The sequence below is a fragment of the Egretta garzetta genome, unplaced genomic scaffold (assembly GCF_000687185.1).
Source record: "Egretta garzetta isolate BGI_Z169 unplaced genomic scaffold, ASM68718v1 scaffold272, whole genome shotgun sequence".
In the NCBI taxonomy this organism is placed as follows: Eukaryota; Metazoa; Chordata; class Aves; order Pelecaniformes; family Ardeidae; genus Egretta; species Egretta garzetta.
In genome coordinates, this window is record NW_009258966.1 from 893,051 (window position 1) to 909,758 (window position 16,708).

Here is a 16,708-nt window from a genome sequence, read left to right on the forward strand (position 1 = left end):
TAATCTCTCTGGTGGCCTGCGGTAGACCCAGAATTTGGGCAGGTAATCCCACTAATTTTAAACATCTCGCAGATAGTTCTGACTCATGACTGCTCCTCGTAGCTCCTATTTCTCTCCCATGCACTTTTACACTTCACTTTTTAGAAGTGTTTCATCAAAAAATACCCCTTTGAAATCAATGGGATGTCATTTTCTGTAGAATCTATACAAATAAACATGATTATGTTCAGTAGAGCCGCCTCTCCACAGAGAACAGTCCAAGGGGAAAGGCTCTCAGAGGAAAGGCTGCCTCCATTAGTTCAAAATTCACAGGATCTTAGGGATAACGTGGACATCTGCAAAGTCTTCTAATTTATGATTTAGAGGACCAAACACATCGCTGGAGACTGCCTCCTCTGAAAGTTGGGAGCTGATCAATTATGAAGCTTCTTAATTTTCACAACCAACAGTATGTGTGTTTAACATTAGTATTTCGTGTGCTAAAGTCAATAAATATTGGACATCTAGCATTCTGGGTATGTTTTCCCCAAAATATTTTACCTTACACACGTTTTCCTTAAAACTGTGGTGGAAGCATAAGCTTCCAGTGAAGATTTAGAACTGTGGGTTAGTAAGCTCTCAAGAGGCTGGTATTAAAGTACAAGGCAGCTACTACTTACGGCTGTGATGCTGACTTTTCCCTGACATGGAAGCTAGTACACCTCCCTCCATACTGTGGCAAATGCCTATTGCCAAATACCGTATTTCTCAACTCTATTCAAACTAAAAAAACCCCAAAAAACCCAACCTATTTGGGAAAGAAAAAAAAAAAAAAAAAAAAAAAAGCAAAGCTGAATCAGAAGATTTCACTTCTTAAGGCAGAATGTGTTTTCCACAAGATAACAGTTGATGGTAGATTCAACATCACTTGCAGGTGAGCATTTCCAATCTCCTGTACATTGACAATGAATATGTGAGTCACTGAGTATTTTTTAAAAAAGCATCCAGTAACAATTTCCAGTGAACCATGTTAAATTCCACAGGTAAGTCAACAGTTGAGCTTTCTGACATGAGTTGCGTTTCTAGCATAAGTATTCGGTAGGTTGATACAACAGTCCTGGTGGGAGAGAAAATGGGGCTGCAAAGCCATTAATAACAACGCTGCTGCGCAAGACCCAGTTCTCATCTTAGTGACTGGCATTCTATGCACAGCACTAGTATGTGGTGAGCGCAAGGTCCAAAAATGGCCGAGTTTTTTGGGCAAGGCACAAAGAATACTTACACTCGATTAGGAGGAACGAGACAGCACCGACTGAGCGCTTCAGGCAGCGTTTAGAAGAGTGTATCGCATAGCTTTGAGAAGTATGGCAACCGATTTCCTGCCAGGCATCCTGTGCGGAGGGGTGTTTGCCTCTCCACAGGCTGCGGGCGAGAGCTACAGCTGAAAGCCCCGCGCACCGCCGTACGAATTGCACGTTTGGTCAGTGTGTTCAGGAGTGAGAGAGCATCTTTTCCCTAGAGGGAAGAGGCAACCTGAAATCAAGCGGGATTGACAGTGCTGTGGTCTCCAAGTGTATGTGACCATGAGTCATGCACCTCCAAAATCATGAGATCGCCTAGATAGCAAGGGATAAAAAAAAAATCACTGGATTTTTACTTTTTCTTCTGCCTTCTGTTTTCTGAAGAGGTCTTTACAGGGCTCCCCTTGTTTTCAGGTCTGATAAAGGCCAGAAACATTAAAAAAGCAAATACACTGAAGCGTATAAATATATGACTTCACGTATAAACACATGACTTCAGTAAGGTAAAGCTCCAATGGTGATAAACTGCAAGAGCTAAGCATCAGTGAACAAGCAAGTCCTGAAGTACAGAACAGGCAGAAATAGTGTCATAAACCTGTTTACCAGGGCTGTAACAATTTTCACATTGTACTTACTACATGACGATAAGATTAAAAATGAGTGGTAGGACACAGACTATGAATTCTTCAGATACGCATACGGTAAGCTGATTTTTCTAGCTGCCACCATGATTTATAGTTTCTTCTTAATAACCATCCGAGTGAGTGAGTCACAGTTTCAAAGAACATTTTTTGGTGTGGGTTGTTTTTTTTTTTAAAACAGAAGAGTCAGTGTTTTGATTCTTATCTAAATGCTTCAAAGTTTCCTGGGTGAAAGGTGTGTTTAAATTTAAACTTCTAAAATGCACAGATAAAGCCCTTGCAATGTAGAAATAATTCCAAAAAGGCACCAGTCCCCAGACAGCCACTTCAGCATATTGGCCAGTCTCTGCATTTGCAAGCGTTTCTTCACTTGTTGGCTCTTCAGAAGCTGATGAAAACTGAAGCTCGTACCAGACATGCAAGACCAGACAGCACTCTGACAGCTTTCACTCTTCAACTTCAGACACTGGGACCGCAACTTCTAAGCTGGCTGATGGCAGGGGTGAGAAAGGACCAGGGCAGCCACAGAGCTTACTGAGAAAAGGACTGCAACAGGGCAGATAGCTTGGGCAAGCACCATCAGGCAGTGGAGAACCCAGAGGGCAAACGGCTAAGTGCAGAAGGAGGGGGGGAAACCAAACCCAAAAAACAAGGGCCCTATACAGTACCTATTTCTTCCACATATGTCTCTACTTTTTTGATTCAGGTACACAAGGTCCTTATTTGAAGAGCAAATATTTTATTTGGCATCTTGTTTTTAAAAAGGGAGATTTATATATGAATATCAATTTTAACTAGAAAACAGCTTAAACGAGAATTTTCAATGCATACAAAGCATTCGTTCATGAAGGTAAGTAACTTTTGCCTACAGTTCCCTTAATAGGTACAGTAAGTTGTACCAAATTCTCACTCTCCATAATCTTTACCAACTGAGCATACTATAAGAATGTTAATTAGTCAGGCAATGTGTGCTAATTTTAACATTCACACTGGAAGAACTTAAAAAAAAAAAAAAAAAATACCCAATCTGAAGCCAAGCTTAATGCACAGCAAATATTGCATGAGCAGGCTTACTGGATTTGGAAGTCAGCTCTGAGGCTGCGAATCACTCTGAAGCAACAGTTAATTTTGGAATAAAATCTGGCTAATCAAGCATTTTTTTAAATATACAGTATATCTAATCTGCATACTCATACTGAGTATACATTCAGCAGCAGGAACACGGGAAAGATAAAAGAAAAGCTAGCAAGCACCATTGGGAACACTTTTTTTTGCTCAATAAGGTGCTGAAGAAGTCATTGCCAATAGGTTTGCAAAACACATATGATATTGTTACATGCTTCCTGATTCTGCTATTTAATTCTAGTCTTAGTGTATTAAAATGTCCAAAATTTAAGCAACAGCAAAATATGACCCACTTTCTAGCGGCAAAACCAAAACCAAAGCATGAAAAAACAGAAAACAAAATACTTCTTTGATCAGGGGGTGAGAAGAATTGCCAAAAAAAGTACCTGGAGGTTAAGGTTGGGTAGTGTGGCAAAGAAAGATGCTATTTCCAACAAGAATGTATGTGCAGTTTTGCAGTCCCGTGAGAGCAGTCTGTGCCAACAAGTTATTCTGGTTTTACATGCCTGTGCTTCCCACAGCCACCCCATGCATCACATGATACATATACTGTAGCTGATTTACAAATCTAAAAAGGCTTCTTAAAAGCCCTTTCTCCTAGAGCCTCTGCATGCATTTCAATTAACAGTGCAGCTTTAATAAGAAAAAATGAATCGGATTAACTTCTGATGACTGCTCTTAGAGAAGCATATTTTAAAATATGTTGGATATTAAACAGAGAAAATGACAGTCACACAGAGTAGGGTCATGAACTTAATTTGGTATTTCACTCCTTTTCCACCATTTGTTATCCTTGCTGGAATGTAAGAACAGGTGCTGTGGTATTAAATACGCAGCCTGTACATTTCAGCTGTTGGCCATTTCAGTGCTACATCAAGTTCCCCTCCATCGACCAGGTGTCCCTCCGCACTGAACAGTAATACTGCACAAATCTTTTCATAGGAAATAAAGTGTATCTCAGGTCATTCCTTCCCATCAGGCAAATGCCACGCAGATACTGTATTTTTTTTGTCCAGCCTTAGAAGCACCTACCAAACTGCAGCAAGGCAACAGTGCTGAGCTCCCTCACCCAAGTGGCACTTTCAATAAAATAATCTGGCCATTAAAACTGGACGGTTTACCAGAAGTTAAAGGACAAAAAGAGGTATCTAACTGCTCTTAAAACCATCCTCGCAAAAGGAATATCCTCTCACAAAAAAATCCCCCAGCTGTAGGCACAGGACCTAGAGTAGAAGAAAAAGAGCTTCTGGCTCGAATGCAGAAGGAAACGCACTGAGACCAGCAGCCCTGGGGAACTTTGAATGCATTGGAGAGACTTAAATTAGACATGGGGGCGGGGTGGGGAGTTAAGAGGAAGTTTACGATACATGCGGCAAAAATACAATGAACTGGAAGGTCGAGACAAGATGGCAATCTGGCATGAGAGGGACAGGGAACTTCATTACAAGGACAAGGCAGCAACCTGGCTGCCAAAATGGCATATATTTTGACCAGCATGTAAAGAAAGCCACAGCAGAGGCTTCAGAGAGTTCAAATGACAGAAAAGTTTGCGAGTGATCTTACAACGGCTTTGAAAGTAGTTAGCAATGCTTTTCCTGTATTTCTAGTTCTGGTTCCCTGTTCGTCGCAATGTTGATCCGTACACCACCCTGTCTGTTTCTTGCAGACAGGACGGGAGTCCCTCGGGATGTCTCTTTCAGAGTAATGCTGAGAAGGCTGGATTGCTAGCTTGCACTTTGTTTATATATATTACTCTTGCAACTTCCACTGGTTGCCCTGAGAAACATTAAATGACACACACACACCCCCCCCCCCCCGCATTTGATTTCTGTCTTTTCCTTTCTAAAGAGACTTCTGAGGCACTGTAGATTGCCACAGCTACAGGCCAGATACAGAAAAAAGCAGTAGCAATTCCCAGGGCACTCAGTTCCCAGGTGTCTGGTTAATACATCCTTCTTTCAATATCAATGTTAAAAGGCAGCTTATAAAAACCAAGAAAATATACCATCTAAGAATTTTACTTATTGAATACTGGCTATTCTTTACACCTGGGACACTGGTAACACCTTTCATCTCTTTTTGCAGTATTTAATTTTTTGCTACCTGTTTTCCTGTTTTATAGCAAAAAGGGTAAGTTTCCTGGTGTTACATGCATGCCTGTACATAGAATATACGCTTTGTCTACTCTTCCACACCAATCATTCATGGTACCTGAGATTATGGAGGACTACACTTGATGGCCATAGTGGTCTTTTCCATTGCCACTGCTAACATGCATTTCCCTTACTCTCCTCTTCCGCAAGGAACAAAATAAACCAACCCCTCAGTTTTAATTTTCCTCCCAACATTTGGTTGCCACAGCCAGCTCCCTCAGTATCGATAGTACAACTGCTAGAACTTTAATCCAAACTTCCAGCCATGAAATCAACGGCTGAGAGTATTTTCTCTCCTTCATGCCCTTACTCCCTCGCTGCCGGTTCACAACAGGCTCCCCAAGATCCAAAAGCAGAGTCTTTTGGAGGCTCTGCTTTGGCTCCTGTTTGTTTCCATTTGGTTTGCTTTATTCCTGGCATGTCTAATTCAAAACCAATGCTCAAAACAGCTGAAAAAGTATGCAAAGTATTTCTATACATAACACTTACTGCGAAAAACTCCCCACCTTTAAAATCTTTGACTTAACAGCACCTAAACTCTCAAGCATAAATTAAGACTGTCAAAACCCAGGTCCATTTCCCCATGTATCTTAAAGAGTCTGGTTTAGCTTTCATTAATGTCACTAAATCCTAAAATATAAAGCACAAGAGAAAAAATAGTCTTTAATACTGTTAGCAACTTTTTCTTCTGTAAAATTAAATCCTATGGTTAAACACCATGTGTGTGACACCATCATTTTTTTTATGTCAGGAAGCAGCATTATTTGGTTGCAGAACTTCAAAGTACTAGCAATCCTATTTATTTTTAAATGCTGCAGATATATTTATGGCCTAAAACTAGACAGTCTCCAGAGGTCCCTTTCAGCCTCAACTGTTCTGTGATTCTATAAAACCTGCATCTATTTTGTAGTTCACTCCTTGGGGCAAGGCATAGGACATTTGAGTGCACTGCTTTTTACAGCTGTTGACTACTGTAGAATTTAAATGTCCAGCTTCTTTACTTTGCACTGGCATCAAGTGGTATTTTTAAGTAGGTGATGAACAGCACTGATCAGATATGAAGGGATATCCACCACCAGGAAGCTTGAGATGTTCAGGATTATTACCCAAAAAGTAAGAAGAAGGGAATGCGAATTTTAACCTGGAGAAGGAAAGGCCTCAAGTGGTGAAAACAAACACCATCAATCTAAATTTCAGATTATTTATATTACATTTTTGTACTGAAATAAAAATGTCAACAGTTTCTCTTTGCCTCACGGTGGTACTGCTACCCCCTCCTCCCATACTGCATGGCATTACCTAATAAGCCACGACAAACTGATCGACATCTAAATCCACCATAATTTACATCTCTTTCAATTGATTGTAATACCAATAGTTTGTTCAAAGAAGGGCTAGTTTAAACATACATCCAAGGCCAGTGATATCTGGTATCACAGATTTCTGAATCTCTTAATTTCCAGCATTGAGGACAAGGCTTGTGAGCTTGGTGAAGACATCTTATCACAGATGTAGATGCCAGAGCTGAACTTTATTCTTACCCCATCCTGAAGGGATGCTTCTGTTCACAGCTGCTCAAATTCATGATTCACTGTTTCAAGTTCTTTATTAGTTTCTGAAGTAAAGTCTAAGTCACTATATCTCATTGAATGTTTTTAATATGAATGATTTTAAATGACAAAAACATTCATTCATTTTCTCTTTTGCAAGTAGGAAAAAATAGCCCTTGGAATCAGTAGCTGAAATATTCGCATATTGCTTTTGCTAATATTAAACCAAAATTTTCTTCTTTCTATAAATAAAAATATCCTTGTAGAATAGTTTGGTAAAGCAGATGCAGTAAAAGAGAAAACAGGTCTCATGAAAGCTTTAAGTTCTAGAAGAATGGAATTTCTGCATTTTTCAGTCAAAGTTTCCTACACACCTCGATGAAGTTAATTAAGTGGAAGCTTGTCTGTGCATGCACTGATTCAGTGCTTCATTAACTCCTGTATAAAGTGAAATGTAAACATTTTGGGATCAAGACTTGAGGGTATCACGTTCTTACAGCTGACCTATGATTTCAGTGGACCTCTGAAGGCCTTAGAGAAACCTGCCAGTACCGACTTCGCAGACACGTAAAATACATCTCAGATTATGTCCCTGGATTTCAAATTACAAAGCTTTCAAGTATGAACGCTCTCAAAGAAATTAAATGCTAACTCCCACTTTACTGAATTTATTCTCATTACTGTAAACTGCCAGCAGGAACAGGACTCTCTGTAGACACCCCAACATTTGTATATTGTATGTCAAGCTGAAATGTAGGTTTCCCCTATTGCTATGCAAAACAGACCCTTTGATCTTCCATTAGTAATCTGTATAATTACATGTATTGATACTGAATTCAGCAAAAGGTAGGGAAAAATAAATTAGTTGATACGGTGTTTATTCAGTCCTCTACATTGCTTCTTTCTGCTGAAATAGATCTGTGGTGAAGATTTTGGATCCCAAGTTCCCCAGAATGAATCTGCCATGCCACGCAGAGGTGCGGGCTCTCCACTTCTCATTGCCAGCCAAGCACTAGAAATGAACCACAAAACAGAACTGTGACAGGGAATCAAGTGATGAAACTGAGTCAAGCCACACACCAACCCGGCCAGGGAATCTTATGAAGAAGAACAAAATTTATGAGAAAAATCCCAAAAGGATGAATGCAGAATGAAACTCTCAAAGCACAGACTTCCCAGTTCTTCTCCTCCTTGCTCAAAACAAGACTGCCCAACTGACAGCAGATTTAAGGCCTGTGCTTTTGCTGATGTTATGGTTAAATGAACCAAGCTGCTGCAGTTGCATTTGCATTGCTAACCCCACAGTGTATCCTGTTCAGCAGTCATGATGGAGATGTGTCCACAAAAGAAAAAATGTACACCTACCATTAAAAAACACAAATAACTTGGCAAATATACTGAAGCAGACAGAGGAAACATAAAACCCCCTAACTTCCAGATTTCCTGAATTACAACAAAAACGTTAATATCACTAGGCGTAAGACTAACTTTCAGGTTGGTACTATTTATTAACGCAGAAACAGTCAGTTTAAGCACTCAAATTTCTCACAAAGTCATAAACAGCAACTGTTACTACTAACAGTACTACTACTGGATACTACTGGATCTACGGCAAAATTAATCCTTAAAAATGAAAAAAAAAGTAATTTTGGATTTAAAGCCATTATGAAATAGATGAAACTATTTTTAGCCTGCTACTTCTTCTATTGAGTGTGATGTATGGAAAAAGAAAAACGGAAGTTGTTTCATAAAGTAGCATAAAAATCAGCAGCTCTTTCATACCCCTTTATGAAATGTTCTCCTCTTACCATATTTTGTAATCTAATTGTAATAAAAAAATTAGTCCAGAAGGTTGAAATAATACCTGCAATATAGTTTTCATTTGCTTTATTTATTACCCAATTTGTTTATAAGACTCTCAATGTCTGAAGAGAGAGGAGAGAGGAAAAACAATTTGCTTCTCAAAAAGCAGTATTTAGGAACCTTATGAAACTGTCACCTTTAACAGAAGATTTGACCAAATGATAAATTGTTACTGGTGGAAGGAATGTTGTGTGCTTTCAAATAACAGTTACAGATTACAATTAGTATTTGAGTGTTACATTTTCCTTACATTATCCCTGGCACATGTACTACAAAATACTCATTATTCTTAGAAGCCATTCATTTAGCCTGGTGCTGTACTTGCAAATATTACTGATAAAGAATACAGCCTTTCTGAATGTAGGTGCAAAGCCCTTCCCTTACCCAGATACTTCTCGATTCTCCAGAGATATACTGACTTTTGCTCTCTGATCTCTAACCTCTGTCTCATTTATGACAGTGCACAGTTTGCAAACTCCTCAAAGAAAATAACCCAAGGGTCTAAGAAGTAGTATAACTTATAGCAAATGCTGTCATCAACAGATAAATGGAAGGAATAAGGAGAAACTAAGTCCTCAGTACAACAATCGATTCTGTAAGGTGGAAAAGACTGGAAGAATTTGAAAACAAAGTACTATCCTCCCGTATGTGGAGTATTGTATTCAGATTTGGGCTCCCCAGTATCTCCCCAAAAAAGGAGCTGACAAACTGAAGCAAGTCCAGCAGACAGCCACCAAGATGGTTAGGGACCTGCAGCACACAACACAGAGGATGGGCTGAGAGCACTAGGTTTGTTCACCCTGAAGACTAGTAGTGGAACTAACCAATATATCTAACTTGCTAATGAAGAGTTACAGAGAAGACAGAGCCATGCTCTTTTTGAGGATACACAGCAAAAGAGCAAGGGGCAACAGACACAAGCAGCAGCAAGGGCAATTCTCATTAGGAATGACCACCTTCGCAGTAAGGGTGGTCAAATACTGGAATATGTTGCTAGCGAAGTTGTGGGATGATTACCACTCTTGAAAGACACTATCAACTCAACTGGAAAAAGCCTAGGCAACCTCATCCAACTTTGGATTTGGATCCAACTTCAACGCTTGCTCTGTCTGGAGTGGAAGGTTGTGCCCAATGACCTCCAGAAGTTCCCTGCAGCCTTAGTTAATCTATGCTTCTCTCTATTGACCAGATAGCTCAAGGGACTGTGTCTTGAAATTAAACCTGTGAGTCTGCAGTTCGCTATGGATTTATAACATTTGATTGAATAAGTATAGTTATATTAATGGAACTTTCTCAAAGCAGTCTAGTATTCAACCCAACAATTGCAGTTAAATGATTAACCTGTTAAAAGAGTTTCAGTGATTCTCTGAAGTAACCTACCAGCTGCAGCTAGTGCTTATCCCGTGGCCTCTGCTCAAATTAGCACCTAGCTTCCTCATCTGCTCCAACTGCACAAGGGAGACATTGTTCAACATGTGGGGCGTGAAGTGTTCTGCAGAAGACAACTACTCCATGTGGGCTTCCAAATGTGGTGTACAACAAAAAATGCCAGTTCAACCCATTCAATTCTGAGCCTATAGAAGAAGCAGCAAGAGTGGCCACCTAATACATTCACAGATAGGTTGTCTTAAAGGTTACCCCGATTTGGCCAGGAAAATAAAACCAACCATTCTTTCAGTTTTTGAGGAGAGCTGCTTCCAGAGTCTTACAGTTTAATAGGCTCAAGTCAGTGCTCTTACCGAAAGATTCAAAAGCCCACATCTAGATGGAGCTGCAGCAGCTGTACTGCAAAACACAGCAGTTGTGTTCCTGTCCTCAAAGCCCTTTATCCGTTTCCTCTGTCTTCCTTCATTAATACACGATCCTCCAAACTACATGAAAAAAATCTAGCAGTTCTGACTTGCCTGTGTACTGTGGTCTTATTTCCTCCAAATTACCCATTGTTCCTTCTTCATATAAGGTGTTAGCTTCTTGCTTTTCCTTCCACCCCCATTATTTGCAATTATGGCAATGCTTTCCCCATGCAGATGTAATACAGTATTACAGTGTCTGGTTAGTAATAAGTCTTCCTTTCTAATTTCTCATGAGCTTACTTCCTTTTTTGATTCTTTCCTGTACTAAAATGATGTATTTTGCCTCTAGCTTGTTCTATTAATCTTGAATTCTAATAATCTGTAGAAGGGATTACATGAAACACCAAATTGTTAAGCATTGCTCTGATTTATAGAGTTGTGTACATGATATGTGCGGTCCCAGTAATCTTTTCATTCTCTTCCTCAGCAGTAGGCAAGTTGTCTGTGGAATATACAAATCCTCAAATTCACTAACCTAGATCTCCGACACATCCATCAGGGCCAGATGATTCTTTCTGCTCCAGAACTGAACTTTTCAGACTACTCTCAAAAAAAGGCTCATTTCACTGGCCTTAATGCTTTATGGAGATTGTTGTTTGACAAGGGAGGGTAGGTGAACCATTGGTGAAACAAAAGAAGCCCAGTTTGTAGTCTTTGGGGTGAGAGCAAAAAGTGGGTCTAATATGTGGGGGTAAGTACGAATTGTTGCTTCCCTGTGGCCTCACAGGGAAAAATGAGTTCCACAAAAGGGGACAATCTCTAACTTTGGCAGCTGTCAAAACTACCGCAATTCACACAAAACCATTCAGATTTGGGTCCAAAAGTGGATGCTAAGACATTTCTGTTTAATCTTACGGTTTTCATGCAGTTTATTCTAATTATAGAATCTTTTCAGTTGGAAAAGACCTTTAAGATCCTATCAAGTCCAACCGTTAACCTAACACTAAACCATGTCCCTAAGCAACACATCTACAGAGTTATTCAATACCTCCAGGGATGGGGACTCAAGCACTTCATGGGGCAGCTTGTTCCAGTGCCTGACAACCCTTCCAGTGAAGAAATTTCTCCTAATATCCAATCTAAACCTCCCCTGGTGCAACTTGAGGCTGTTTCCTCTTGTCCTATCACTTGTTGCTTGGGAAAAGAGACCAACACCCAGCTCTCAGTCAGTAACTTCAAAAGTTAACATGAAATGGGACTGTCATCACCTGGTACATGTTGCATTTATGAATGCGTAACGCTCTACTTGCACAGTTCAGATCTCCCTGCTCACTGTCATAAAAGCCTAAAAGGTTCTAACAAATGCTGGTTTTGGAGATAGTGGGATGCAGAATCATACATTACAGGCTCCCATCAATGTTTTGGATGGAATAAGTGGCCTGTAGGAGCACAAGAGCAATTTGTTATCTAACTGAACATGATTCTCCCCTGGAAAACTTTGACACAATGAGAGGTGACTGTAAAATGTCAAAGCAAATGCATGACAACTTATAGGAGGGAGTGCTGACTTCTCAAAACAGTGAGTGCTCTGTGATTCTATAACCCCTGTGTCTCTGTTCTGAGCTCTAAAAGGAACAAAACAGGTGAGCTCATTCCTTAGTAATCTCATTTGGATTAAAAAATGCTAATTGTGTCTAAAAAAGCTCTGAGCACTTGTAGGAATGCAGAGATATCTCTCTCCCATGAAATGCGGTACTTCAAGCATGATAAAGGTGCAGTGCAGGCTTTCACTACTTCTGAGTTTGTAATGCAATATCCATCGTTTCACAGGCTATGTATTACATCCACTCTGATATCTGTTATCATTTTTCTTTTCCTTTGAGACATTAGATTTATCTCCTGTTGTTTTCTAAATGTACAACATAAAACCTGTAGGGCAAAGCTGAAATTTACTGAAGCTTTACATGAATTACTATTTTCTTCTATTAAAGAAATACCATGTAAGGAATTCATTAACACCACAATAATTTTAACCGGTATTGGCATGTATTTAAAAAGATATATTCATGAGACTTTTTTTTTTAATATGACAACATTAAGAACATTTCCTTCAGATCAGAAATTAAGTCAAATAACAGCCTGAAACCACTTGTTACCTTCCTTAGCACATGACATGCCACCGTGCAACACCAGACTGAAATTATGCTGTGCAGTTAAATGCTATGGACTTTTTCTTGACTTTACCATGCTCTTTGTTTCATCCAGGGCAAAAGTAACTAGAAGAAAATGGGCCAGGGTTATTTATATCATGACAGTTGTTGGAATCTGTAAATGCAATACAGATTGATGCCATACACACACCAAGAAACACACACACACACACACACATATTTACCACAGCACTGTGGTATACAGACGAATACAAAGATTGTTCTAATGTTACTAAGCAGCATGACGGGGGAAAAAAAACCCCAACTGTTTCATGTTACCATTCTAATACGGACCATGCAGAGATCAAAGGCAGAGGCTGAAAAGCCCAGATATGCTGCTGCATATCCCATATCCAGCAATTACTAAAAAATACAGAGAAGTAGAGATTGTCTTGTAGCAATGCCTTCTTACTCCTAGTTCCTGCTAAAAAAATAAGAGTTTACTTGAGGTCAAAGACTTTATCTTTATTCAATTAATTATAAAAAAGAAAATCTTCAGGAGTTAGGCATTCAAAATTGACCTTGATTTTGGGTTTCACTGCAACAATGGGTATAGTTCATTTATACAGTAGTAAAACCTATGGTCTTCGATCTTGTTACACAGGTTTTAAAAAATAATCCATATTAACGCATTAAATCCACTTTTATAGATATCCCAGTGCTCTCCAAATACTGTGATTCACATGTATAAAGTAGCTGGAAGTGAAGTACTGCTCATTTCAGCATCAGATCACTGTCAGAACATAAAAATACATATTTGATGCTATTCCTGTGCCTTCAACCCTCCTTTTCCTCCAGGCTCACTTTCCAACACGAGGTCCAAGAGTTACACCTGGAAGCTACAACTGAATTTCAGAGCTCCTTGTATATCCCTTCACTTGCTCCTGGCCAGTGATGCTTCCCTGGCCACCTGGGCATGTTTGCTTGATGGAAAATAGAAAAGTTCTGCCTTTGCTTACAAACATTTTTCCGGTGGCTTTCTCCTCCTCTCACTTTTTAGCACGTAGCAGGTTAACCACTATTCTTTCATCGCTAGCTTTGGCCTTGAAATGTACAGAATCTGGTAAAGTAACTATTTTATAATTGTCCAAATGTACCCTCAACACCTTCCATAATCAGTCACAGACGGTTATACCTAGTTAATTACCTGTCTGGGCCTCATAATTTGGGGGTAAGTCACGGGGTGATGTTCAGTTTTGCACCTAAAGGAAAAATCAACCACCCCCCCTTTGATGAACCCTTAAAAGATTATACATCCTCAGTGTCAAAAGCGTAAGCCCCACATTCCAGTTGAAGTTGTGAAGCATCAATTTTCTTTATGCAAAAAGCAGTTTCTTGATGAAACCGAGCCAGTTAGCTGCAAGACTCTGAATGCCTAGTTTATGCCACATACAAATGCAGACCACTACAACCCCCCTGGTATTTGACTGTATTTTTCAGTATTTTGATCAGTGACTTTTCATACCATGTTCAATCAGCCTAGGCAAAGTAGTGTAAAAGCTGCAATTCCACATACTCACCTGTTAATCTTGGTCTTTATTCACGTACACGCTGAACCCCCTTTTCTCATCCATCTTCTAAATTAGTCCTTTACAGATGGGACTATATTACCAGGAATACATTTACAGACTGACTGAAAAACCTTCTCAGTGATATCTGTACCTCATCTTCCCACAACAGCTACTGTTTTTATTTTCCATTCCAACCTATTAAAATCACAGGACAGCAAAACCCAAATATTTTCCCAGCTAAAAATAACTAACCAAAAAGCTACCCTTTCTTTCCTGTCTCAGCCACCTGCTCCAAATGCTTTTTTCAGCGTCAAGATCCTAGCATGTCAAATTGTTTCAAAAGAAATGCACAGGAAGGCAAAAATATTTTCAGAGGATTTTAAGAATCTGAGTCATCTAAGAAGGTAAGAAGTTTCGTTAAACATGAAAATTTACATTTTAGATATAGCCAACTTGGTAAAATTGTCCGGACCTTCCTGTATGTAAACCAGAGGATCATTCATGCTATGACTGTAAAACTGAGGGAGAATGCTCGTATTGCCATATTATTATTCACATATTCTCTTTTTCAAATTGTTTCTCTAGAGAAGTATTTTTTTCAGTTCTGCTTTTCAATAAATCTTTCCTACAGAATCTTCTTGGGAAAAAAAAAAAAAGCAAAGCTGCCTTTTGGTTCATCTGTTCATTTGACAAGACGAAACAAGAAAAAGCAAAGAACATAGCTGTAATTCTTATTAAAACATATGTTATCGTACTTCATTACTAACCAGGTTCTATCAGCATTACTAGCATTAAATTTGATTTAGTTCAAGCCGACATTTCTGTGAATCAACAAAATACTGTTTTATTCAAGTAAGGAGATAGAGGTCGCTGGTAATGTTATTCTTCAAATGGGGGAAATTGTACAGAGCGCGAGGGAAAAGCCATCTGAAATATGCTAAAAATTTGTTTTCACCAAATCAAAATGCTTAGGTTGCCTTACTGCTTGCTTATCTACTATGCTTTTAAAATTATTTTTCTGGATCTCTGTTAAGTTTGAGTCTCCCTAAGGACTATTCATAACCATGAAACATAATTCTGTTCTAAGAAATCCAGTGCATAACCCCGCTACTGCCCTGTTCCCTCTTCTGTATAAATGCTCTTTTGTATATAGGCACTTTCAGGAAATTGCCCTCCTCCTCCCCCGCTTGCTCCCTACTATCCTACTCTGGCTTGCACCCCCTCCCAATCAACACTAGTGAATAATTGTATTTTTGTTGGAGCATGTCCAGCTCCTCCACACGTTCCACTCCAGAAGCAGTAAATGAAACCCTGTAGCTTTGGCAGGCTCCTCTGCGCTTTCACACATGCACACACGTGCACACACACACATGCAGGCACACTCATTCGGACAGGGAAGTAAGCAGCATCAAGCTCATTCCCAAAATAATGACCTTTCACTTCTCCCCCATGCAACTTCCTCTTTTGCTGAAAAATACAGTGCTTCCAAATCTTCCTCTTTCGATATTCTACTACCAGTGTTTTGAAACACCGTTCCTTCCACTTATCAGTATTTCACATGCGAGTAAATTACCGCTGCCCAGACAGACAGATACCCCTGGGTGCCGACTCTTGGGTCACTTCATATCCAGCGAAATCGGCAGGACTTTGGATGGTTTTGCCAAGGCATTTTCCCCTCCCCTTTGAATACCCGAAAGCTAAAGCGAGCAGAAACTCTCCTCCGTGCTCACGAAAGTGGTGCTGGCGACATGAGCGTGCACACTTCCTCTCCTGCAAAAATAGGTAAAAAACGTACCTTCCTTGGGTTCATCAGCCTCCGAACTCATGGTGTCAGCTCAAGGCACTGGGGACCAGATTACAGCTGACGTGCGCACTGAGAAGCAGCCGCAAGTCAACTTCTCAAAAAAAAAAACAAAAAAAACCCAGAAAGAAAAAAGAAAAAAAAAAAAGAGGGTTGGGATTTTCAGGGGAAAAGTCTATGAATTCAGCAAATCACAACTAAGCTACTTAAAACGGATCCCGCCTCTTTCTCAGCTGCACACCAGCAACTGTCTGGAAAACGAGCACCTTCACAGAAACCCTCATTTTACTCGCCAGCAGTCGCCGTTTATGCATTTTATTCTCCCCAGTCTGTAGGAAGGGTGGAGTTTCACTTGTTGCAGCTTGCCAACGTGGTATGAGAAAGCAAGCAGGGAAGACCAAAAAAGCCCTGAGTGTGGAGCAGTGTCTGATTGCGGTAGCTGACAATCAGATTGGGGCTCTCTTAACTTGCAGGAAAATCTAATTTAAATCAATTATTTTTTAAGCCTAAATTGTACTTTTCAACACTGGTTACTACCTGGAATTAGTTCTGTAGCCTCTGTAATTACATTTATTAATACAGGATGACTAAATACATGCTTAAAGGATGAGAAGCAGCAGTTTTCTTTCAGGTAGTTTAAGCTAAATAATTATGTTTTCTTTTGCTCATGGTCAATGCATGATGCGGTCTGCCCTGAAAGGAGCAATTCACCTTTTCTTCTTGAAAAAATTTATTTCTTTGTGGTACTGACAAGGGAACAGGGGGCTTTTGTAGCCACCCC

At 39.8% G+C, this 16,708-nt stretch overlaps 1 protein-coding gene across 1 annotated transcript in view; it reads right to left on the bottom strand.

Moving 5' to 3' along the window:
• The window catches only part of TNFAIP8 (TNF alpha induced protein 8), a 21,956-nt gene extending 5,763 nt beyond the window's left edge, over window positions 1–16,193 (bottom strand). The window contains exon 1 of the mRNA XM_009634617.2: window positions 15,922–16,193. Within this exon, the coding sequence (XP_009632912.2) occupies window positions 15,922–15,952 (31 nt within the window). The 5' untranslated portion in view covers window positions 15,953–16,193. The remainder of the gene's footprint in view (window positions 1–15,921) is intronic.
• Window positions 16,194–16,708: the final 515 nt, after the last annotated feature.